This window comes from Megascapheus bottae, chromosome X (genome assembly GCF_031878675.1).
Source record: "Megascapheus bottae isolate mThoBot1 chromosome X, mThoBot2.hap1, whole genome shotgun sequence".
NCBI lineage: Eukaryota > Metazoa > Chordata > Mammalia > Rodentia > Geomyidae > Megascapheus > Megascapheus bottae.
In genome coordinates, this window is record NC_143547.1 from 36861245 (window position 1) to 36888229 (window position 26985).

Below are 26985 nucleotides of genomic sequence, written 5' to 3' on the forward strand. Positions count from 1 at the left end.
AAAGGATTTGTTTTACAGCAGTCATGACACAAAGAGCTACAGTAACTTGTCTATGATCACACAGTTACAAAATGGTATTCAACCCAGGTCTGACTGAGCCCCAGATCTTTCCATTATGCTGTTACCGTCTCCTTGCTTTGACTTCTCTTCCGGTGTTTCTTACTCTCAGTCTGTAGTCCAGCCTGCCCTCTTTGCTAGTTAAGGGGCTAGAACTGAGGGCCTGGGTAATATTACTGAGCTTTTTTGCTGATCCACTTGATCCTTGCCTCTGCTTCTGGCTTTTTGGTGGATACTTGAAGATGTGCCATATGGACTTTCCTGCTAAGGCTGTCTTCAAACTAATCTTGAAATCTCATATATAGCTAGGATTACAGGCATAAGCCTCCCCTCCATTTTTGGGCTTGTAAGCAAATTTTACCCCACTGAGCTACACCCTCAGCTCCCAAATTCTTTTTACTTTTTTTTTTTTTTGTTGGTCGTGGGGCTTGAACTCTGGGCCTGGGCCCTGTCCCCGAGTCTTTACCTCAAGGCTACCGCCCTACCCCTGGAGCCTCAGTGCCACTTCCAGTTTTCTAGAGGTTAATTGGAGATAAGAGTCTCACAGAAGTGCCCTCCTGAATAGCTAGGATTACAGGTGTGAGCCACCACCCTTGGTTAAATCAAGTTAAGTTCTTTTTCTTTTGGCCAGTCCTGCGTCTTGAACTGAGGGCCTGAGCACAGTCCTTGGGCTTTCTCAAGGATTTAGCTCTATCACTTGAGCCACAGCACTACTTCCAGCCTTTCCTATGTCTGTGGTACTGGGGAATTGAACCTGGTCTTTGGCGCACACTCTACCACTAGGCTAAACTCCTGGCCCCCCTCTTTATAATTTTTATTAGTATACATTAGTTATATAGGCTAGATTTCATCATGACATTTCCATTCATGTTTCCTTATCTTTTATTTTTTTCGGGGGGGGGGGGGGGATGTAGTGTTTTGTAGCTTTTTTTTCTTTTCAGAGCTGAGGATGGAACTTAGACCTTGGACTTGCCAGGCAAGTGTTCTTCCACTGAGCTAAATCCCCAACCTCCATTCATGTTTATTATATACTTCAATCGATCTTTTCTTTATCACTCTCCTTCCCTTTCTAAAACAATTTCAGCAGGTTTCATCATGCTAATTTCATTTCTTCTCTTTCTCTCCGTCTCTCTCCACCCATCTCTGTCTTCCTCTCCCTCCCTTCCATGCCAGTCCTAGGGCTAGAACCCAGGTCCAGTGCATTGTCCCTGAGCTGCTTTTTTTTTTCAAGGCTAGCACTCTACCATGTCACCCTCAGTGCCCCTTCTGGCTTTTTCTATGAATCTGCTGCTGAGGAATCAAATGCAAGACTGGCTTCATGCATGGTAGGCAAGCACTCTACCACTAAGCCACATTCTGAGCACTAATTGTGCTATTTTTATGCATGCAAACAATCTATTCATACACTACTAGTCTTTACCTTTTGTCAGTCCTGAGCTTTTTTTGCTCAAGGTTAGTACTCTCCCACTTGAGTCACTGTGCAACTCCTGGCCTTTTCTGTTTGTGTGGTACTGAAGAATCAAACCCAGGGCTTCATTCATGTTAGGCAAGCACTGTACCACTAAGCCACATTCTCAGTGACAGATAAAGACAATACTTTAAGAATACAGGCAAGGATTATTTACAATTATAAGTTTTAAATTTTATAGACAAGGATTTTAACTTCCATAATTTATTAAATTAATGTGGATATTGCTGGGGTTTTTTTGTTCCAAATGCACAAACAACTTGACATGCTAGGTTTCCTGTCTCCTGACAGAACTGATAAGCTACAACTTTGATGATTCTATAGTATTACCTAATTCTTCTCATGTTAATTTCTCTATAATTGTGAATAAATTTACTAGAAAGATTGCCTCCTCAGTCTGTAGCTTTTCCTAGCACTGTAGATTTGCTGGGCATGCCTTTTCAGTTACATTCATTCTCATCTCCAAAGTCAATGTTAGAAGTTTCAGAGACCTTTTTCTTGGCATCCCTTCCCTTTTTTCTTTTTCATGAGCATACTGCAGTGTGAATAAGCACCTAGAAGAAGCCTGTAAACTAATTTGAGCTGTAGTATATCCAGATCTTAAATGTGAGAGACTATATTTCTGTAGAGAATTTCCAGATTTGTCTTGGGTGAGTAAAAACTACTCATTACTTTGTGACTCCATTTTACTATTGGTTCCCAATAATATCAAGAGCAGCAATCTTTAAGGCACATGAGAGTTATGTTTTGTGTGCTGAGGAGAGACCAATATCTGTAAGAAAAGGAGTAGTAGAGTGGACTGTATAAGTAGATAGACATGCATACTTTAGTATGTATCCAGGTTCTACCTTTGCCTCTTCCTACATATATCTGGCTGTTCTTTTGTTTTTGTTTTTGTTTTTTTTTGCTCCTGGGATTTGAACTCTGGGTCTGGGTGTTGTCCTTGAGCTCTTCAGCTCAAGGCTATAGTCCTAGCCCTTGAATCACAGTAACACTTGTGGTTTTCTGGTGGTTAGTTAATTGTAGACGAGTCTGGCTTTGAACCTCGATCCTCAGATTTCAGCCTCCTGGTAAGATTACAGGCTTGAGCCACCTTACCCAGCTTCTGGCTGTTCTTAATAAATTGGACATAGTCTTTTATTTATTTTGCCATTTCTGGGCTTGGGCTCAGGGCCTGAACACTGTCCTTAGGCCTCCCTCCCTCCCTCCCTCCTCTCTCTCTCTCTCCCTCCCTCCCTCCCTCTCTCCCTCTCCCCCTCTCCCTCCTTCTCCCTCCTTCTCCCTCTCCCTCTCCCTCTCTCCCTCCCTGCCTCCCCCTCTCTCTTTCTTTCTCTCTCTTTTCTTTCTTTTCTCTCTCTTTCTCTCCTTCCTTCCTTCCTTCCTTCCTTCCTTCCTTCCTTCCTTCCTTCCTTCCTTCCTTCTTTCTTTCTTTCTTTCTTTCTTTCTTTCTTTCTTTCTTTCTTTCTTCTTTCTGTGGGTTATGGAGCTTGAACTCCTCCTGGGCTCTGTCACTGACTGAGTGCTTCAGCTCAAGGCTACAGGCCTATTCTTGAGTTACAGCCACACTTCCTCTTTTCTAGAGATAAGAAATAATTAGAGATAATAGTCTTACGTCCTTTTGTGCCTGGGCTATCTTTGAACCTTGATCCTCAAATCTCAGCCTCCTGAGTAGCTACGGGCTTGAGCCACCATGCCCAGCTGCCCTTGGGTTTTCTTAAGGCTAGAATTCTACTACTTGAACCACAGCACCACTTCTGGCATTTTTCTATGTATGTGGTACTGAGGAATCAGACCTGGGTCTTCGTGCATTCTAGATAAGTACTCTATCACTAGGCCCAACTCCCGGCCCCTGGACAGTCTTTTTCATGTTGTCACATGGATTAGAGATATAATGCAATATAGGTGTAAAGTAAAATGTTAGTGATTATGATCATAAATGATTTTCTTATCAGTTGGCTGCAAATTAATGTCGGTAATTATGAACTAGTTCAGTTAATTATGTGTCATCTTTAACAAATTAATAAGTATTGATGCTTGTGCCTCTGTAGGGTTAGGCTTCAAGATGCAGCTTGCAGCTGCCTCTTGACATGGTCAGTACTACCCTCAAGAGAATTTAATTTCAGAGGTTGCAACAAGCAAGGGCAATCATTGCAACACACACACACAAAAATCAGTATTAATTTCCTTTTTGGGATATTGGAGTCTAATGTTCTTTTTTCCTTCCATTTAAAAACTGGCATCGGCTGGGTACCTGTGGCTCGTACTTATAATTCTAGCAACTCAGGAGGTTGAGATCTGAGAATCACACTTGGAAGCCAGCCTTGGCAGGAAAGTCTATGAGATTCTGTTCCTGGGGTTTGAACTCAGGGCCTGGGCACTGTCCCTGAGCTTTTCTGCTCAAGGCTACCACACTACCACTGGGCCTGGGTGTTGTCCCTGTGCTCTACAACTCAAGGCTACCCCTCTACCCTTGAACCATAGCCCCACTTCCTGTTTTCTAGAGGTTAATTGGAGATACGAGTCTTTCTGCTTTGTATTGGCTTTGTATTGCCTGGGCTGGCTTTGAACCTTGAGCCTCAATTCTCAGCCTTCTGAGTAGCTAGGATTACAGGCGTGAGCCACCAGGCCGGCTGCAGAAAACTTTTTTTTTTTGTGGGTCATGGGGATTGAACTTGGCCTGGACACTACCTGAGCTCTTCAGCTCAAGGCTACCGCCTTACCCTGTGCCTGGGTGCCCTACTCTGTGCCTGGGCATTTTCCCTGAGCTCTTCAACTGAAGGCTACTTCCCCATCCTGGAGCCTAGCCCCACTTCCCGTTTTCTGGAGGTTAATTGGAGATAAGAGTGTCTAGCCATTTTGTGCCCTGGCTGGCTTTGAACCTTGATCCTCAGATCTCAGCCTTCTGAGTAGCTAGGATTACAGGCATGAGCCACAGGAAACTTTTTATACATTACTTTTTGTTAGGATATGTTAGTTATACTAACATATTCAAATCCTGGTATTTGAATTCAGGTCCTGAGCACTGTCCTTTGGCTTTCTTAAGGGTAGAGCTCTACCACTTGAGCCACAGCACCACTTCTGGCTTCTATGTATATGGTACTGATGAATTGAACCTGGGTCTTCATGCGTGCTTGACAAGCACTCTACCATTAGGTCAAACTCCTGACCACTCATTCTAAATTTTGATACATATGTGCAACATCACTTACCAATAAAAAGTGAGTGCTTTTTGTAAGACTGGATGACAGTTGTAAAGGAGTTATAAGTGCCTACTAGTAGGTAATTTTTTTAGTTTGATACATGTCCTTCGTCTATCTTGTCCGTCCTCCCCCCTTCCCTCCCTCCCCTCCCCTCCCCTCCCCTCCCTCCCTCCCTCCCTCCCTCCCTCCCTCCCTTCCTTCCTTGTCATGGGTTGAGCCACTGTGCTAGGCCTGTTTTCTTTTTTTAGCCTGGCTCTAGTGACTCAGGCCTATAATCTTACCTCCTGAGAAAGCTGAGACTGGAAGATCTACGGTCTAAGCCAGCTGAGGCAAAAATGGGAGTTCCCAAGACTCATCTTGAATTAGCAAGCACAATGCTAGACTAGAGGTGTGGCTCAAGGGGGTAGAGTGCTTGCCTGGCAAATGCAAGGCCTTGTGTTCAACATCAGTGCTGCTAAAATAACAAAAATAAGTGAAGGGAATAGAAATTTTACTAATGAAAAATGGATGCTTGACTTAATATTTGAAAGTCTAAAAGCATTACGCATGAAAAAAAATCCCGTCTTATTCCTCCACATTGAGGCAATTGCTGTAATGATGTATTTTTTTCTTAGATTCAAAATGCTTATTTTATTAACATATATTAGATGTACAATGGGGAGTTTTTTGTCAGTTGTGGTACTTGAATTTTGAGCCTGGGTGTTGTCCCTGAGTTCTTCATCTCATGGCTTCTCCCCTGCCCCTTGGCCTGGGTATTGTTCCTGGGCTCTTCAGCTCTAGGCTACCACCCTAATCCTTGAGCTTAGCCCATATTGGTTTTCTGGTGATCAATTGGAGATAAAAGTCTCACATTTTTTATTGTTTGAGCTGGCTTTGAAAGGTGACCCTTAGATCTCAGCCTCCTGAGTAGGTAGGATTACAGGCGTGAGCTACCTTGCCCATCCACAAGGGGGGGCATTACTGTGACATTTTCATACATGTAAACAATTTATTCTAATCAACCTCACACCTTCATTTTTTTGGTCAATATTGAGGCACTGACCCGAAATTTAGCTTTTTTTTGCTTAGTTGGTGCTCTACCACTTGAGCCACACTTCCGCTTCCAGGTTTTTTGTGGTTGATTGGAATTAGGAGTCTTGCAAACTTTCCTGCCCAGTCTAGATTTGAACCATGATCCTGAGGTCTGAGTCCTGAGAGTCGTAGGATTATAGACAAGAGCCACCAACTCCTGGTTTCACTCTCCTTTAAAAACAATTTCATGTGGTTTTCTTGTTCTATTTTTATATTGCAGATAATCGACATGGACCATATTTACACACTCATCCACCTTCATTAGCTCTCCCACTGGCACTGATGCCCACTCGCTCAACATTAGTCACTCATATTTTAGTGTGTATTAAACTGCAAGGTTTCACTAAGTTCTTTTATATGTGCTTATTATTTTGCTTAGAATAACCCTTTATTGGTTTTGTCTTCCTACCTTGTGGCGGATATTTTTTCATTAGTTAGAGAAGTGATATACAACATGTTATCTAAGTACCAGAGGAAGAGATACCCAGTCAACATTTAAGAGATTAGGAACAATATTGTCTTTAATTCTGCATAGTTTGAGGTAATAAAGAGTAAATGATTTATCCTCAGCTTTCACAGGGACTTATTCAGCTGTCCTTATTTTCATTTGTTTAGGACCTCATACTCACTTGGGTTTCTTGCTCCTAGTTCATGTTTCACCACTTGAGCTATAACTCCAGTCTAGCATTTTGTTAGTTATTTGGAGATGGAGTCCTAGAGAATTTTCTGCTAGCCTGGTTTAGACCTGAGATCTAGTCTCCTGATTGAGTAAGATTACAGATTTGGTAAGATTACAGATGTGAGCCATGGGCACCTATCTCCCTACATGACATACTGTAATGTTTAGGTAGGTACACTAGCATTTTTATTCCTCTTTTCCCTCTCTACCTTTTAACCTCATTGTATTCTTCTCCCATTCATATCCACTCTTAGATTTTTTTCTTCATGTCATCTGTGTAGCTTCAATTACATATAGTCCCATGATTTGTTCTAGTCTGTCTTCCTTCTTCAACATTGTTAAGCTATGTCTAATTCCAATAGGTATTTTTCTGTGAGCACAGTCTTTTTGGCAGCTAATCAGTTTTCTGCCAGTCTTTTAATTTCTGGATCTGAGTGCTGTCCTGGAGCTCTTCAGCTCAAGGCTACTTCCATACCACAGCCTACTTCACATTTTCTGGTGATTAATTGATGATAAGAATCTCCTCCTTTAGTTCCTGGGCTGGCAGGGAACAGTGATCCTCAGATCTCGGCCTCCTTCCTGAGTAGCTAGGATTACAACCACCCTGCCTCTGGCTCTGTTTCTTTTTTTCTTATTATTGTTTTTAATACTGATACTGGGACTTGAATTCAGGAATACCTGGCCCTTTTGCTTAGCATTTTCTCTCAAGGGACTTGACCCTTTGATCCACACCTTCACTCCCAGCTTTTTTGCTGTAGTTGGAGATTTTTCTGCCCAGACTGGCATTGAACTGCAGTTTTCAGATAGTGGCCTTCTGAGTAGCCAGAACGCCACTGACATCTATTCTTTTTCCTGGAGCCTGTCTATGAGCTCATTTTTTGCTCCAGGCTCGCATTCCACCACTTGAGCTACAGAGCCTTTCCCAGTGTTTTCTGTGATTAATTAGAGATTAGAGTCTCAGGATTTTTCCTGACCAGGCTGGCTTTGAACTGTGATCCATAGATCTCAGACCTCCAGGGTAGCTAGGATTGCATATATGAGCCAGAGGTGCCAGGAAAACATCTACTCTTTTTCATGACACTATGCATGATTGATTAATTTTACCTCACCAGCTTACGATTACAATTGATATTTGTTATGCAGGCAAAATTGCTGGGGTTTCTTTTTTCATATATTTTTATTGTAATAGAAGGGTTACATTATATTCACCAGATAGATATGCATTACTTCACATACATTGATAGCCTATCTCATGTCATGGTCCCCATCCCCCCCCCCACCTTGCTGGGGTTTCTTACTTAGTCCTTTTTTTTTTTTTGCCAGTCTTGGGGTTTGAACTTGGCCTCGGTGCTGCCCCTGAGCCTCTGCTCAAGGCTAACACTCTACCACTGGAGCCACTACTGGCATTTTCTGAGTAGTTTATTGGAGTCTCAAGGACTTTTCCTACCTGGGCTGGTTTCTGATGGTAATCCTCAGATTTCGGCCTCCTGAAGGTTGAGCCAGCAGCACCCTTCTTTCTTTGTCTTGTAAGCCTTTAAATGCTAGATCAAATAAGAACTCAGTGTTGGACCACCTTCTTCCTTTGTTTTCAAGTACTTGTCTATATGCTGACAGTCACAGATTTTACAATCATAGATTTTACTTTCAGTGCATACTTACTTCCTGAACTCTATTCTACAAATATTTGCTGTCATAGGAAAGGTACAGTGCCAAGTTCTGAGAGCTTAACATTGTAGAAAATCAAAGCAATAAATACAATTCAGTATTGTGATGAAAGAATAAGCGTGGCATTGGAGGCTTGTTTCAAGTGGCACAATACCTGTCAAGCTTGTGTGAAACCCTTGAGTATAAACCTTATTTATAGCCAAAGGAAAGATAAAAGAAATATTGGAATTAGCTGTGTGTATACATCCAACACTTAGATTTCTAGAGTGACCGATACTTGGAATGGACTAGACAGGAAAAAATGTGTTCTGGGAAGTAAAACGGATTCATGGTTATGTAGAGAGGAGTTGAGAATTCTAGGGGCAGACTGACAGGGATGGGATGAAGAAAGTTGTGCGTGAAGGATTGGAGGGATAAAACTGATCAAAATTCAATATAGCCAGGTGCTGATGGCTCACTTCTGTAATACTAGCTACTCAAGAGGCTGAGATCTTACAATTATAGTTTGAAGCCAGCCAGAAAAAAAGTTTGTGAGAAAATTGTTTCCAATTAACTATTAAAATATTGGAGGTAGTACTGTGGATCAAAGTGGTACAGCACTGGCCTTGAGTGCAAAAGCTCAGGGACAGTTCCTAGGCTCTGAGTTTATACCTCATGAGTGTTTCCCCAGCTCCAACAAGTAAAAATATGCAGTATACTCATAATCCTATTTCTGGAATTGAAACCCCTTTGTAAAACTACCTAATAAAAATGACTCAGTATTGCCAGGTATCCAATGGTTCATACCTATTATCCAAATGCAGGAGGCTTGAATTTATTATTCATTGTTTTCTTAAAGTTGTTGCTCACAGTTCTGGTTCTGATCCTACACAGGATTGGTTAATAAATCTTTTTTTTTTTTTTGCCAGTCCTGGGGCTTTGAACTCAGGGCATGAGCACTGTCCTTGGGTTTTCTTAAGACTAGAACTTCTTTGCCTCTTGAACCACAGCACCACTTCCAGCTTTTTCTGTGTATGTGGTACCAAGGAATCGGACCCAGGTCTTTGTGAATGCTAGGCAGGCACTCTTACCAGTAGGCCAAACTCCTGCCCCAACTTACTAATTCTTGTTTGCCAATTGAAGATGAGTATTGGTTTTGTCTCTGCTTATGCTGACTTCAAATCTCAGTTCTCATTTTACCCTTCTGTGAAGCTGTGATTCTGGGCAGGAGCCACTGGGGCTTGGCTAGCTAGAATATTCTTGTATGTTTGCTATAAACGCCTGTACTGAAATGATAGTGTTCGACATCAGACTCCCAGGAAGTTGAGTCTGCAGACTTGCCACTTCACATATCTATTTCACTGATATAGTTAGAACTTTGTTACCTTTCTAAGTCAAATTTTGTTCAAATTTTAAGGCTTCCTAAGTCTGTTATGCTATGTATGTATTATCTACTACTTGAACCACACCTCCAACCCTGATTGGTATATTTTCTCTAATTCTTTTCTTTTTTTCTGGATCATGGGGCTTGAATTCTGGCCTGGATGCTGTCCCTGAGCTCTTCAGCTCAATGCTACCACCCTACTCTAGAGCCAGGCCCCATTTCCCCTTTCCTAGAGGTTAATTGGAGATAAGAGTCTCAGATCCTTTTGTGCCCAGGTTGGCTTTGAACCTTTATCCTCAGGCCGAGTAGCTAGGATTACAGGCAGGAGCCACCACACCCAGCTCTAATGCTTAATGTTGCTGGTTATATGTTGAAATACCTTTGATAACTGTATATTTATTTAGTCCTTGCTTACTTACCTCATTTCTTGGCCAGGAGACGCTTCAGCTTTTATTCTTAGGTTTATGAATTGAGTAGTGTAAACCTTTAAATTCATTAAGTTCTATGCCTCTCTTTAATTTTTCCTTTTGCTTTTCCTAGGGCTTGAACTCAGGGCCTGGGTGCTATCCCTGAGCCTCTCTGTGCTCAAGGCTAGTATTCCACCACTTGAGCCACAGTGCTACTTCTGGCTTTTTTTTTGTGGTACTGAAGAACCTAGAGCTTGATGCATGCTAGGCAAGCACTCTACTACTAAGCCATATTCCCAGCCCATTCAAGTACTTGTTTTGGAAGATTGAGCTTTTAAAACTAGACTACCTTTTAGAGTAACTTTAGGTTCATAGCAAAATTGAATAGGAAGCATGGAAATTTCCAATGTACCTCTTGCCCTCATATACCTATACCCTCCTCAATTATCAGCAATCCTTTACCAGAGTGATACATTTGTTGCAACTTAGTATCCTACAATGACAGATTAACTCCCAAAGACTAGTTTGATTACCCTTGGTATCAGACACAGTTTTGGATGTGGATACATATGTAATAATATTGTATCTACTATTAGAGGATACAGAGTAATTTCATTGCTCTTAAAGTCCCCTGACTCCATGTTCAACCTTTCTTAACCCACCAATCCCTGGCATCTAATAGCCTTTCATGTTTCTCCAATTTCTTTCTCAGAATGTCATATACTTGGAATTGTGTAGCACCCTTACAAAAATTAGCTTCTTTCCCATAGTAATATCACATTTTTTAGTTCTGTATACTACTTTTTGTGAATGTACATGTGTTCATGTGTCATGTGTTTATGTGCTAAAGAACATTTGGTTGCCTTTTAATTGTTGACAATTGTGAAATTTCTGTAAAGGTATTCTTAGGTACTTAAATGGACAAAAATTTCTAACTCAGTTCAGTACTAACCCCATGATTACTGAGTCATGGTAAATGTTTTTAGTTTTGGGAAAGAACACTTTCCAAAGTAGTTGTACTGTTTTGCGTTATCAACAGTAGCGAAGAAGAGTTCCTTTTTTATTCCACATCTTTGTGGCAGAATTTCATGGTAGAATTCTAGATATATAGTGATATTTCTTTGTTACTTTAAGTTATGTTCTCCTGAAGATTGTCATTTGGCGCATCTTTTCATAGGCTAATTTTCTGTGTGTTTTCTTTTGTTGAATATCTGGTCACACCCATCACTTTTTTTTGCCAGTCCCCAGTTTGAGCTCAGGGCCTGAGCCTGTAGTTATTAGGAATCAAATTCTGGTCTTCCTGCATGCTAGACAAGCAGTACCACAAGGCCAACCCCCCCCAATCAGTTTTTTCATTGACTTACGTTATTGATGACTGTGTGTGTGTGTGTTGGGATATCTTGAACTCAGCCTGTATACTATCCCTGAGATGTTTTGCTAAAGAGTGGTGCTTTAAAAAGCTTCACATCTACATTTTTTCATGGTTAGAGATAAGACTTATCAGCCTTTATTTTTCCAGCTGGTTTATAACCATAATCCTCAGATCTCAGTCTCCTGAGCTTCATGAGCTACTGGTGCCAGGACTGGTTTGCCTATTTTTTGAGTGTTTTTTAGAGTAGAAACTTTTCATTTTACTGATAGCGCTTTTGATTTTATCTAATAAGCTATCTTCATATCCTGTATTATCTAGATTTTTCACTCTTTTGTCCTCTAGAAGTAATGTTTTCCATATTCCATTTAGGTGTATGATCTATTTCTTTTATTTCTTTTTATTGTGAAGACTATAATGTTGGTCTAAGGTTTTTTTATTAAAGAAATTATTAACACTGATTTTTACATCACATTGGTGTAAGGTTTTTGTTTGATTTGGTTTTGATTTTTTGCCAGTAGTGGGGCTTGATCTCAGCGGCTGGGCACTGTCCTTGGGCTTTTTACTCAAGGCTATTGCTCTGCTACTTGAGCAATAGCAGCACTTCCAGCTTTTCTATGTATGTGGTACCAAGGAATCAAACCCTGGTCTTCGTGTATGCTAGGCAAGCGCTCTACCATTAGGCCAAACTCCTGCCCCCCCATGGTTTAATGTTTTATTTGCATATGAATGACTGGTTTTTTCCAGCTTTATTTGGTTTTTTTGTTGTTGTTTGTTGTTGTTGTTTTTGAAATGGCCTTATTTCACCCAGAGATTGCCTGGGTTTCTTTGCCAGAGATTAGTTGACTATACTTAATGTGGGTTTATTTTTTGCCTTCTGTTCTGTTGAATTGACCTTTTTTTCAGTAATAATAAATTCTCACTGTGACATTATAATAAGTCTTGAATTCAGGTATTGGTAGACCACTCATCTTGTACTTAGACTTTTTATTTTGCCAGTTTGGGGGTTGAATTCACGGCTTAGGCATTGTCCTTGGACAGTTTTGCTCAAGGGTAGTGCTCTGCCTCTTGAGCCATATCGCCACTTCCTGCTTTTTCCGTGTATGTGATACCTAGGAATCGAATCTAGGGTTTCATCCATACTAGGTGAGCACTCTCCCACTAGGCCATACTACTACTGGCTCTATACTTAGACTTTTACCTCTCCACATAAACTTTATTTATTTGTCTGTACTGGGGCTTGAACACAGGGCATGGGGACTCACTTTTCCTTAGCTTTTGCGGTTCAAAACTGGCACTCTTCCAGTGAAGCCATAGGTGGTCCATCCCTAACTTTGGTGATTTTAATCGGAAATAAGAGTCTCATAGACTTTTCCTACCTAGGCTTGTTTTGATCTGTGATCCTTAGGACAGAAGCAGAAGCAAGGATTACAGGCATGAGCCACCATTATCCAATTGCTTTTTCTTTTTTGCTATCATATATTAATTGTACCAAGGTGTGTCATTTTTTGTATTTATAATATTTTTGGCAGTCAAATTGTCATTTTAAGCCAGTTCTATTTTGAACAGTTTGATCCTTTGTTTCACCATTATACATTGTCTTTTAGTGTCGCTCAAGGCCAGCATTCTCCCACTCGAGGCACAGTGCCACTCCTGGTTTTTTTTTCTGTTGATGTGGTACTGAGGAATCAAACCCAGTGCTTTATACATGCTAGGCAAGCACTCTAGTAGTAAGCCACATTCCTAGTTCCTTGGACTCTTGTTTAAATCCTAATTACTTTCTTTGGACAAATTTCTAGATGTGGAGTTGTTGAGATTTCTAGGGAAACCATGAGATCATTGTGAATTTTTTCCATCCTGATGTATACACTATTATTTTTAATTAAGGATTTGTTATTCCTGTAGAAGAAACATTTTCATTTTGACTGTTATTGGTTTTTTGCTTATGTAACAGGGATATGGAACACTTTCATCTGGATTGATTTTTTTTAACCACCTCTGTCTTCTTTCTGCCTGTGATTTGAAATGACATCATAAAATAACTTCAGTGATTTTAAATCATTTTCATACTGTTATGTCTAGGCATACCTAGAACTCAAGGTTGCAAATTTTATGTTCTCACTTCTTTTGGTGTTTTCTTTTCAGATTATAAAGCAGAAAATCGAAAACATGAAAGTAGATAGGACTAAACTGAAAAAGACACCTACTGAGGCTGTGAGTATCTAAAAGTTTGCTTTGTCTATGTTTTCTTTGTTGCAAGTGAAAAAAAGTTCGTGGTCAGTTTACTCATACTGCCCTTCCAACTACATTATTTCATGTATATAAAGTACAGTGAGATAACATATGAGGCTGGGGCAATTGCTTGATGTTGTAATATGTATGAATCCTTGCATCACAAAAAGCAGGCAAATTTCCTTTTGAAATTTCTTGTGTTTTTTTGTTGTTGTTTTGCTTTTTTAAATTTTTATGCCAGTCCTGGGCTTGAACTTAGGGTCTGAGCACTGTCTTTGGGCTTTCCTCAGGGCTAGTATTCTACCACTTGAACCACAGCACCACTTCTGGCTTTTCTGTATTTTTGATACTGAAGAATTGAACCCAGGTTTTTGTGCGTGCTAAGCAAGCACTCTACCACTAGGCCAAACTCCTGGCTACATGAAATTTCTTGTTGAAAAGTAAAACATAAATGGTAGGCCCAGAGTGTGGTCTAGCTTGCCTAGCATGCACGAAGCACTGGGTTCCATTCCTCAGTACCACATACACAGAAAAAGCTAGAAATAGGCTTGCGTGGTAGAGTACTAATCTTGAGAAAATTCAAGGACAGTGCACAAGTCTTTTTTTTTAATTTATTTTTGCCAGTCCTGGGCTTGAGCTCAGGGCCTGAGCACTGTCCTTGGACTTTCCCAAGGCTAGAGCTCTACCACTTGAGTCTCAGCACCACTTCTGGCCTTTTTCTATGTATGTGGTACTGAGGGATTGAACCTGGGTCTTCAGGCATGCTAGGCAAGCACTTTAACCGCTAGGCCAAACTCCCAGCCCCAGTGCACAAGTCTTACATTCAAGCTCCAGCACTGACAAAATGAATGGCAAACCTGGGTGCTGGTGGCTTACACCAGTAATCTTGGCTACTCAGGAGCATCTGCTGTGCAAAGCCAACTCAGGCATAGAAAGAAGTCTCCTTGACTGTTACCTCCAATTGACTACTCAAAAGCTGGAACTGAAGCTGTAGCGCAAAGTGACAAAATAGCTAACATTGGTCAAAAGAGTTCTGGGACAATGCTTAGGCCCGGAGTTTAAGCTTCAGGACCATCACCAACAACAAAAATGACCAGTGACAATACTTTGTAGTTATAGGTACCTAAAATGAATCATCCTGGTGCCTTTTTTTTGGCATCAATCGTGGGTCTTGTACTCTGGGCCTGGACATTGTTCTGAGGTCTTCTGTTCAAGGCCACTGCTGTACTTGAGCCACAGTGACACTTGAGTTTTCTAGTGGTTAATTGGAGACAAGAATCTCATGGATTTTGTGTCTAGGCTGGTTTTGAACGTGATCCTCAGATCTCAGCTTCCTGAGAAGCTAGGATTACAGGCTCATCTTGCTACTTACATTTTTTTAGGGTGGGTCATGGAGCTTGAACTCCTGGTTGCTATCCCTGAGATCTTCAGCTCAAAGCTACCACCTTACCCTTGAGCCAAGTCCCACTTCTCCTTTTGTAGAGGTTAATTGGAGATATGACTCTCAGGTCCTTTTGTGCTGGCTTTGAACTTTGATCCTTAGATCTCAGCCTCCTGAGTAGTCAGGATTATAGGAGTCAGCTACCTGGTCCAGCTCATCCTGCTACTTTTATGCATTGAAATGACTGATATAGTGGGACAGTATCCACAGATCGATCGATCTATCTATCTATCTATCTATCTATCTATCTATTTATCTATCTATAATACATATGTGTATATAGAGCTTGTACCAGGGCTTGAACGCAGGGACTGGGCACTGTGCCTGCCCCTGTCTAGGCTCTAGGCTAGCATTCTAGTACTTGAGCCACAGATTCACTTCCAGATTTTTCTATTTATGTGGTACCGAGGAATGAAAAACCAGGGCTTCATGCATGCTAGGCAAGCACTCTACTACTAAGCCACACTCCCAGCCCTGCACATATTTTATACATATTAAAAAATTTAGTAAGATTAACATTTAATTTTCTCATAGAAATGGAAATCTTGTCACTGCATTTTGCCTATTTTCCTCCAGGAAATAATAATAATATATTTTGTCCAGTACTAGATATTATTTTAAGAAGTGTTTTTCATTATCATTTTGTATTTTGATAGCATTGCATAGGATTTTCTACCCTAGATTCGATATTTATTGGAATAAATTTGTATAAAGCTTGGTAGTTGATATGCAGTGAGGAAACTCTCAAATGCTTTCTTTCATACTTCTATGAGGACATTGATACTTGGTTTACATTTAGTAGAAGTAACCCAAGACAGTAAAGGTGCAACTGGCTCTTTTTACTTTTTGTTTTGCCAGGTGCAGGGCTTGAGCTCTGTTCTTGAGTTCCTTTTGCTCGAGGGTAGCACTCTGTCAATTGAGCCACAATGCCTCTTTCCCACCTTTCTGTGATTGGAGATAGGAGTCATAGGGACCTTCTTGCCTGAACTGGATTTGAATCAGCTCCTGAGTAACTAGGATTATAGGAGTAAACCATCAGTTTCCACCTCTTTTTTTTTAATGTTTCAATTCCAGGGCTTGAACTTTGGATCTGTGTGCTGTCCTTTAGCATTTTCTCTTAAACTATCACTTTCCCTTGAGCCACAGCTCCACTTTGACCTTTTGGGTAGTTACTTGGATATGAGTCTTAAGAACTGTCCTACCCAGGCTGACTTTGACCTGGGGCACACAGATCTCAGCATCCTGAGCAGTTAACATTATGTATATAATGTGTCCAAGTGCTAACTAGATCTTATGAGCAGAAAATATAAGCACCTTGGACACCTCAGATATTAGTGTCAGTGGGTGAACCTGCCAAAACCTAAAGGTCTGAAGAATGTTAAAATTTCCCTTTGAAAATGAAAGAGAAAGCCTGGTGCCAGTGGCTCATGCCTGCAATCCTAGCTAATCAGGAAGCTGAGGTCTGAGGATTACAGTTTGAAACCAGTCAGGACTTTGGTGGGTCATGGGGCTTGAACTCTGGGCCTGTGTGCTGTCCTTGAGTGCTCTTTAGCTTGAGCCACAGCCCCACTTCCTGTTTTCTAGTGATTAACTGGAGATAAGAATCTCAGGTTCTTTAGTACAACTTTGTCTGGCTGAGACTCAACTCCAACAAACTACTAGCAAAGAAAAAGGAGGGGGGAGGGCAAAGAGAAGCTGCACCCTGTCCCACACTAGGAAGAAAAATAATGCACAGATTCCTCTTTGTGAAGTTTTTGTTTGATTGATCCACCCCTCCAACCCACTGAATAACATTGTTGTGGAGCATATTTCGCTTTTCCCCAGTCAACATTCTGTTTTGTCCAGTCCTGGGATTAACTCTGAACCTGGGCACTGTCCTTGAGCTTCCTCAAGGCTAGCGCTCTATCATGTGAGTCTATCATGTGAGCCATAGTGCCATTTCTTCCGGCTTTTCCACTGTATGTGTGGTACTGAGGAATTGAACCAAAGGCTTCATGCATGCTAGGCAAGCATTCTTCTACCACTAGGCCACACTCCCGTTCCCCCAAACTTCTGGGGTTTTTTTGGGGGGAGGAGGGCAGGGATTAATCGAGCGGCTTGAACTCTGGGCCTTGGGGTTGTTCCTCAAATCTTTAGCTCAAGAGTACTGCTCTACTACTTGAGCCACAGTGCCACTTCTGGTTTTCTAGTGGTTAATTGGAGATAAGAGTCTGCTGGCAGGGCCGGGAGTTTGGCCTAGTGGTTAAAGTGCTTGCCTTGCATGCACGAAGACCTGGGTTCGATTCCTCGGTACCACATACATAGAAAAAAGCCAGAGGTGGTGCTGAGGCTCAAGTGGTAGATCTCTAGCCTTGAGAAAATCCAAGGACAGTGCTCAGGCCCTGAGCTCAAGCCCAGGACTGGCAAAAAAAAAAAAGAGTCTGCTGGCTTTGAACAGCGATCTTAGATCTCCTGCATAGCTAGGATTGCAGCCATGAGCCACCAAAGCCCCAGTCCAACCTTCTGTTTTTAAAGCTGCTGTTAAGACTCTTATTTTCTTTTTTTTTTTTTTTGCCAGTCCTGGGCTTGAGCTCAGGGCCTGAGCCCTGTCCTTGGACTTTCTCAAGGCTAGCACTCTACCACTTGAGCCTCAGCACCATTTCCGGCTTTTGTCTATGTATGTGGTACCAAGGAATCGAACCCAGGTCTTCGTGCATGCTAGGCAAGCACTTTAACCACTAGGCCAAACTCCCGGCCCCGACTCTTATTTTCTTTTAGATACCAAACAACAGGCAAAAAAAAGAATGAAATGACAACTTGTCCTAATAAAAACGGAATCTTAGCTTTAGAAAGTTCACATCTTTGCCCTCTAAAAATTATAAGTTGGTTATTTTTTTCATCTTTGTGTGTCATAGGGCTTGAACTCTGGGCCTGGGCACTGTCCCTGAGCTCTTCAGCTCAAAACTACTGCCCTACCCCTTGAGAGAGCTTGTTTGGAAGTTCTAGCAGGGGAGTGCAGATACTCCTATACCCTTGACAGGAGACTGGTCCTCCTCTATCGAGGATGGTTGTCCTCTTAAGCACGCAGCTTCGTTAGGGACGCACATGGAGTGGTGAAGGGAGGAAGAGGACACCCGCCTAGCCAGCTCAGCCAGATCAGCTGTATCAACCCTTGTGATCAATGGGGTGACACATGTTACAGCCAGATCTCCCTCACATCCTTCCACCCTACCCCTTGAGCCACAGCCCTACTCCCCGTTTTCTAGTGATGAATTAGAGATACGAGTCTTTCAGTATTTAGTGCCCCGGCTGACTTTGAAAGAAATTCTTGGATGTCAGCCTCCTCAGTAGCTAGGAATATAGGTGTGAGCCACTGGGCCTGCTAAATTATAGGTTTTAATATTGCAGACAAATAAAAACATCCCTTTCTTTTACCATGAGTTCACTGTTTTTTGCTAAGTATATTTTATCAGTCATTGTCCCTATCTTTAAGATCTTGGTCCAGATTGTTTGTGTTTTGACAGCTGTTGAGTTTTTTTTCTTTTATTTCTGTGATTTGGACTTCTGTATAGTTTGTCCACATTTGCAGAGTTATTCAATTTTTATTTTCTCCAAACATTTCTTTAATGAGATTAAGTAATTACATGCAAAAATCACAATCACGTCTTTATTTTCATAATAATAATCTCCATTCTTGTCTACAAATCTTTTTTTTTTGCCAGTCCTGGGCTTGAGCTCAGGGCCTGAGCACTGTCCTTGGACTTTCTCAAGGCTAGAGCTCTACCACTTGAGCCTCAGCACCACTTCTGTTTTTTTTTTTTTTTCTCTGTATGTGGTACCGAGGAATCGAACCCGGGTCTTCATGCATGCTAGGCAAGCACTTTAACCACTAGGCCAAACTCCCGGCCCCTCTACAAATCTTATAAATGATGAAAAATACAAACACCTCAAGTTTTACATAACGAAGTTTAACTCTTCAAATATTGACAATTGACAGTTTCTTCCAGATCGGGTGATAGGTACATTTCTTTCCTTTTGCTAAGTATCAGTGGTTCCATCTTTCTCATTCCGTCCCTCCCATCACTATACTTCTTAGTTTCAATTCATCAGTGTCTAGTACAGCTGCTGTACCCCATTGATGCACTTTCACCTGCTTTACACTGATTCGGTATCCTCGCATGTGCCCTCAGGTGTGCTCATGTATATACCATGTATGAGGCAAAAAAAAAAATTCTCATGAAATTTACGCTTTAATCCTAAGTGACCATGTGGTGGTTCTTAAGTTTTCTATAAGCAATGTCAAATTACTTGAGGATCTTAGGGGTTCCTTTCCCTATACTTTGTCTCCTGTTGGGAGCTGGAATGTGGAGTCAGACTGTCCCGTGAATCTGCATCACTGCGTAAGATAACCACACAAAGAAGTGAGGTGTCATGTATGAACACCATGCCTATAAATTTTGAGCTATACTGTCAGTATTGTGAACTTCCTGACTATTGATTTATTGCTTTATCTTTCTGTTGAGAGTCGATTACCATTTGGTACATGTGTTATTGCTTTATCACTTTCTGCTTAATTGATCTGAGACCTGATTACCATTTGGTGCTAATGTAACCCCTGACAGTTCCTTGGTTTCAAGAAAGTATATAAGACTGGATTTAGAAATAAACGAGGCCAAAGTCTTAAGCTCCCAGCGTGTTTGGGCTGCTGACTTGGGCTGTAGTCCTCCTGATCCCATCTGTTTTTGCTTGTCTATTTCTTTCCCAAGTCCTCACCCCCTAAATCAGGAATCCCCATTCGCTGCCGGCTGGCCCCGGCAGTCTCCATTCCAAAACACTTATTGTTGAATACTTATTTTCCCCCCTCAGCCTGCAGATTGCAGAGCCTTAATAGACAAACTCAAAGTTTGTAATGATGAGCAACTCCTCCTGGAACTGCAGCAAATTAAGACATGGAACATTGGAAAGGTATGTGAATTTATGCTTAGAAAATATAAGACCCTGTTGCATTACAAGAGTAACCACAATAAAGAAGACTGATTCAGCAGTTATTTAAGAAGCTTCTAATGTATAATGCAGTGCAAGACTATTACCTTTTCTTTTTCTTTTGTCATTCCTGGGGCTTGAACTTTGGGCCTAGGTGCTGTCCCTGAGCTCCTATCGCCCAAGGCTAGCACTCTACCACTTAATTCGCAGTGTCACTCCTTGAATTTTCTTTTGATTTAAGTGGAGACAAGAGTCTCACAGATTTTCCTGCTTGTGCTTTGAACCATGATCATCAGATCTTAGCCTCTGGAGTAGCTAGGACTAGAGGAATGAGCCACCAGTACCTGGAGACTAGTGCCTTTTTTTAGCCTGAGTGATTGTCAAGAAAATTCTGTAGTTGAGTATGAGGGATGTTTGCCCAAGCGATGGTAACATTTTTGACATTTTGCTTATATTTATTTGTCTTTTTGGTGATTCTGGGGATTGATACCAGGCCCCTATGATTGCTAGGTAGGTACTCTTACCATTGAGTCACACCTCCAACCCCATTTATGTTTAGTCTCCCTTTATGCTCATCACCCTGGATTGTAATCCTCCCTGTGCTTTCCTTTATTGCTGAGTATGATGGGCTGGCAACACTACACCTAGTTTTTTCTCTGTAGCTGGTAAAGCTGGTGAGTGCCATCTTGCCATGGCATTGAGTGTAATGAGTCTCCTGAACTTTTATACCACAAGGCTTTACCAAAACTCCAATCCCCCAATCTCTGTTCCCAGGTAGACAGCTCTAAGAATGAATTCCAGATAATACAGGTTTAGGTGAGGGCACTGATAGTTATATTAGACATAGGATCTAGCTAGAATCCTCCCTCCCTCTTCTACTGATAGAGCATATTAGCTTAGTGGGCATATCAATGAACCCAGACTCTTTACCTGAGAACATGTAAACATGTGTAGTTACTACTCTTAGTATCTTGTAGCAAATCTTGACTAGAGATGGGCTTTGTAGTGAATGTCTGTAATCATCTCTATATTCTCTCTCCAGTGTGAGTTATATCACTGGGTGGACCTGTTGGACCGCTTCGATGGAATTCTGGCAGATGCTGGACAAACCGTGGAGAATATGTCATGGATGCTTGTATGTGATAGACCAGAAAGAGAGCAGCTGAAAATGCTTCTCTTGGCTGTGTTGAACTTCACAGCCTTGCTTATTGAGTACAGCTTTTCCCGGCACCTCTACAGTTCCATAGAGGTAGGCATGATTCAAGTCTTATTTGGTCTGTTAATTGCTATTTCTTTCTGCATATTTCTTTCCTTTTTATTATGGACCTGTAGACTTAGCATCAAAAAAAGTTAAAGGGCTTTGGATTCACCTCTTGGTAGAGGGCTTGCATAACAAGGTTATCTGATAATACAGTACTTGATGATACTGCTTTTCAATCTGTTTTCCATTCTCCCACTTATTACTAAAATACACATAGCCCTCCCTAATTATCTGGGGAGGGTTTTGTTCCAGCACTGCCTGTATGTACAGTAATCCTACCTTATTTCTGGATTTTTTGCGTACTTTTTGCCTAACCACAGAGAGAAAAAAAATTAAATAAAAACTAAAATAAAAAATTTCATTCCTATATTATATGAGCATTTCACCTAATAGGAAGAAACTGTGGTCAGTCTCTTGATAATTATAAGTTGCATTTAACTTTGTGCATTCTGTGGTGTGGTTTTCCTTCCCCCAATTTTATAAAACCATGCCGCCCTGAAAGTCAGTCCTTCCCTCGAAGAATGATTATAGTTAATAGTAATTAATTGAAGCAAAAAATGAAATTTTTATATCGTAAAATGGCAGCTAGTCTTGTGGAAATTGGGTGGTATTGTGTGAATTATGAATCAAACATCTACAATATAGCACTAAATGCTGCATTCTTTTTTTGGGGGGGTGGATCATGGGGCTTAAACTTGGCCTGGGCGCTGCCCTTGAGCTCTTCAGCTCAAAGCTACCATCCTACCCTTGAGCCAAGCCCCACTTCCCTCAATCCTCAGTTCTCAGCCTCTTGAGTAGCTAGGATTACAGGCATGAGCCACCGCGCCCAGCTAAATGCTGCATTCTGAGCATTCACAAGTTTCTCTACTTGCTATCTTCATGGAATCCTAACTGCAGATACTACGGTTCTACTGTACCAACATCTAGACAACTATATGTCTCATATAAAATGACATGATGGTTTGTATAGAAACTAGACATATTTTCCCATATATATAAACTCCCCAGAATATACAGTGTATATGTAATATAAAGAAGTGTTACATTGTATTGTTACTGAATACTCAAAAGGAACCAGTATACCTGTTCAGTAGAGTTAAATTGTTTTTTCTTTCCTTATTTATTTTTCTGTCAGTTGTGGGGCTTGAACTAAGGGCCTGGGTGTTGTCCTTGAACCTCTTAGTGTTCGAGCCTAGTGTTCTCCCACTTGAGCTACAGTTCAGTGTCCAGTGTTTGAGTAGTCTGGGAGTTTCACAGGGACTTTTCTGCTTGGGCTGGCTTCAAACCAGGTTCTCAGATCTCAGCCTCCTGAGTAGCTAGGATTACAGGTGGGAGCCACCAGTGCCAGGCTCCTTTGTTTTCTTTTTGTTTGTTTTTTGGGTTGTTGGTTTCCTTTGTGCTAGTTCTGGGCTTGGGTACTGTATTTTTGAGCTATTTTGCTCAAGGAAAGGAAGTTGAGCAGCATCTCCACGTTTTTTTAAACTAGTTTATTAGAGATACAGTCTTCAAAGACTTTGCTACCTTGGCTAGCTTTGAACCCTGATCCTCATATCTCAGGCTCCTGAGCAGCTAGGATTACAGCTATGAGCCACCAGAGCTTGGTTTCACTTTTGCCTTTCTGATAGGTAATTTCAGGTAATAGTCTCATGGACTTTCCTGGTCAGGCTAACTTAGAATCTCAGACATAAGATCTCAGCCCTCTGAGTGGCTAGGATTACTGGTATGAGCCACTCATATTGCTTAGCTATTGTCTTTGTTTCACAACAGTTCTAATTCAGTTGGAGTCTTAATGTTCTTGAGTTCCACATGTATATATCATAGTTATCTCATGTAATCTATCACTGTGGGCTTGCCTGTGGGAGTTTGAACTGTTACAATTTTTACTTTTATTGTACTTTCCTCTATGTTTTATGTTCTTTGGGGATAAGATTATATATTGTGGGGCCAGGAGTTTGGCCTAGTGGTAGAGTGCTTGCTTAGCATGCATGAAGACCCGGGTTCGATTCCTCGGTACCACGTGCATAGAAAAAAGCCGGAAGTGGTGCTGAGGCTCAAGTGGTAGAACTCTAGCCTTGAGAAAGTCCAAGGACAGTGCTCAGGCCCTGAGCTCAAGCCCAGGACTGGCAAAAAAAGATTATATATTGTAAATTCTCAAATATCTATAAATATTTGGTATTAACAAATTCATCATTACATCGGCATTTAAAATTTCCAAGGCCAATTGTCTGATAGCTGAACTTTGCCCTTTTTTGTCCTTATATAGCATTTGACGACTTTATTGGCTTCTTCTGATATGCAAGTGGTGCTGGCAGTCCTTAATCTTCTATATGTATTTAGCAAAAGATCCAACTACATCACACGTCTTGGATCTGACAAGAGAACCCCACTGCTAACACGGCTACAACATTTGGCAGAGGTAAGTCTTTGAGTGAAGACTCTTCATCTTCTGTGTTCTTACAAGGAAAAACATATAATTCCTTTCAACCTGTATTATTTGAATGCCAAAGTGAATTCACCCTTCAGGGGAATTTTATGGTATTGAGTAATCGTGTCAGGTAACTTAAGCTAAATTCAACAAACCCTCCTTTATTCTGACGTTTTTTGGTGAATATCTACTCATACAAGGTCTGTCTTTGATTACAATTTCTCAAAACAGCTAGTTACTCCGCTAATTTATAAATCATAGTTCAAAATCATAAATTTGGTTGATGAACACATTGCAACAAAAGATCTTGATTTGAATCCATTAGGAGATATGAAAACTTCAGTCAGTTTTTTTACTTGGATATTTAATATAGCTAATATTAAGAGTTTTCGGGGGGAAAAGTAATGTTTTAAACTTTAATTAGTTTGATTTTAGTTGAAGTCAAAAGTTCAGTGTAGGCAGAAAAGTATGAGACTCTTTTCACTCTAGTTAACAAGCAAAAGGCTGGTCTGGAAGCACACCTCAGGTGGTAGAAAATCATTCTTGGGGAAGCAAGTCAGTTGAACCAGCTGAAGGCCTTGAGTCAAGCCTGACTGATTCTGGCAAAAAACAAACAAAAATATAAATTGCTCATCTGTATTAATCTGTGTAGTATTCGTAGGGGTTATTGGTAGCACATACTTTCGTTTGAGAAGTACAAGTGTTCAGCAATCCAGGATATAGTGGTATTAAGTGGTGGTACTGAAGTTTGAATTTATGGCTTTCTATCTGCCAGGCAGGCATTGTTAACACTTGGGGCATAGCCCAATTCGATTTTGCTAAGATATTTTTCCTGGACTGGCCTCAAACTAAGATACTTCTGATTTCCACTTCTAGGTTAGTTGAGATTATAGGTAGGTACCATCATGTTCATCTTGAAAGCTGGGTTTTTGTTCGTTTTTGGTTGTTTTTTAACTAAAGGGATTTAATTAAGGCCTTGAGTTAGTCACTCTCCCACTTGAGCCATGCCCCCAGCCTCTCATTGCTTTCATTAGCTTTCAGATAGTGTCGCATGCTTATGCTTGAGTTGGCCTAGACTTCAATCCATACATCTATGTTTATATGTAGCTGGAATGACAGTTGCGAAACATTGCATTCAGCATTTTTATTGGTTGAGAAGTGATGTCCTGAATTTTTTTTTGTACCAGAATTGGCCTGGAATCATGATGGTCCAGATATCATCTGCATAGCTGGGATCACAGGCCTGACAAACTGCACCAAGAGTTAAAGATTGATTTCTTTATTATTTTTTTTTCCTTTTTGGAGATTATAGCCTGGCTGCCAGAGAAATTTTAAATCAGAACTGACCAAGACAGAAAGTAACATCTGAAATCCATATTTGTTGGTTCATGGCTAATATATCTGCTTATAGCTTATAGGATATAGAGTAATAGTCAATTTGTTTTAAATGATGATAAACCTTATATTTTAAAATGGACTGAATAAAGTCAGATGTTATATTTTGCTTGGTTAAACTAAATGGAAACCTAGGATTGCAGTTAGGATTACAGGTGTGACCCATCAGGGCCAAGCTAGTGTTATTCTTAAATGATTAATGACTCTAGAATCATAAACTTTTTGTACAAGTTACATTGATTTGTCTTATTTGCAGGGCAGATTTTTCTTCCTAATAATAAAATTATGTTCTCAAGTATGTTTAAAATTTTAGAAATATATTAGGCCATGGCCCCTGGCCTCTACATGCATGTTATGTGTTTAGAGAAATAAGTCTTCCAAATAAGTCTTTACTAAAGCCACAAAAGAGAAAATCGATTATATTAGTATTTGATTTTGCATTTTCTACATGTAAACATTTTACATATTTTCATATTTAATCTCATTTATGCTAAGTTGTCCTTATTTGATTATGAGTATATAATCATATACTGATTGTCCATTTTGCCACATACTGAACCTTGTACTTTATGCATTGTTTCTTCATACCTTGTTTCCTCATGTAATTATCAGAAGTATGCTGTACTTTATTCATAGCTGAAGTTGGAGGTAAATAAATTCAGTAACTTCCTGCTGTTGTTTTTTTTTTCCAATTAGCATCCTGTCTTAAGTCTTCATTGGTGCCACAGCTATATTTCTATTTATAAAAAGGAAAAAAAAAACAACGTGACACCTTTTTATTATCTAAAAGCCTGTCTTTTGTGATTTTTCTCTGACTCATTATGTGTTGAAAGTGGTGCTTAATTATCATTTGTGTTTTTTTCAGGTTTTTCTCCTGCAGCAGATTTCAGATTTTCTTTATTTTGTAGTACCAAGGGTAGAATTGTTAGGCAGTTCTTACTACACTTGAGCCATGCCCCCAGTACAAGTTTTGATTTTTTTTTGCCAGTCCTGTGGTGTTAGTACTGTCCTTGTTTTTTTCTTTTTCTGGCTGGCTGGCACTCTACAACTTGAGCCACAGCACCACTCCTGGCCTTTTCTGTGTTTGTGGTAACAAGGAAGTGAACCCAGGTCTTCCTGCATGCTAGACAGGCACTCTACCACTAGGCCATGCTCCCGATCCTGATATTTTTTTGGTGGGTCCTGGGGCTTGAACTCTGGGCCTGGGTGCTCTCCCTGAGCTCTTCAGCTCAAGGCTACCACACTACCTATGGAGCCACTGCCCCACTTCCCATTGTCTAGTAATTAATTGGAGATAAGAGTCTCAAGGGACTTTTGTGCCATTGCTGGCTTTGAACCGCCATCTTCAGATCTCAGCCTCCTGAATATCTAGGATTATAGGCATGAGCAACTGGCACGTAGCTTTGATTGTTTTTTATTTTTGTTGGTTGTGGGCCTTGAACTCTGGTACTGGGCACTGTCTTTGGGTTCTTCAGCTTAAGGCTATTGCTCTACCACTCTACTACTTAATACAACTTGAGCCACAGCACCACTTCTGGTTTTCTGATGGTTAATTGGAGATAAGAATCTCATGGATTTTTTTTGTGGGTCCTGGGGTTTGAATTCTGGGCCTGGGGGCCATGCCTGAGTCTAGGTCAAGGCTACCGCCCTTCCCTGAGCCAAGCCCCACTTCCCATTTTCTAGAGGTTCATTGGAGATAAGAGTATCAGGTCCTTTTGTGTCCTGGTGGCTTTGAACCTTGATGCTCAAATCTTAGCCTCCTGAGTAGCTGGGATTACAGGCATGAGCCACTGTGCCGGCTACAACTGTTACCTTAATTTATCATGCATTAGTTCAAATTAGTGCCAACTGGACTTATTTTATTTTATTTTGCCAGTCCTGTGGCTTGAACTCTGCTACTTGAGCCACTTCTGGCAGTTTCTGTTTATGTAGTACTGAAGAATCAAACACAGGGCTTCATGCATGTTAGGCAAGCATTCTACCATTAAGC

General features: G+C 40.8%; 1 protein-coding gene across 13 annotated transcripts in view; it reads left to right on the plus strand.

Moving 5' to 3' along the window:
• The window catches only part of Huwe1 (HECT, UBA and WWE domain containing E3 ubiquitin protein ligase 1), a 168241-nt gene that overhangs the window by 21236 nt on the left and 120020 nt on the right, over positions 1-26985 (plus strand). For all 13 annotated transcript variants that reach the window (XM_090326994.1, XM_090326999.1, XM_090327002.1 and 10 more), the window contains exons 3-6: positions 13425-13493; positions 19798-19896; positions 20957-21163; positions 23439-23591. In XM_090326994.1, the coding sequence (XP_090183120.1) occupies positions 13449-13493; positions 19798-19896; positions 20957-21163; positions 23439-23591 (504 nt within the window). In that variant the 5' untranslated portion in view covers positions 13425-13448. The remainder of the gene's footprint in view (positions 1-13424; positions 13494-19797; positions 19897-20956; positions 21164-23438; positions 23592-26985) is intronic.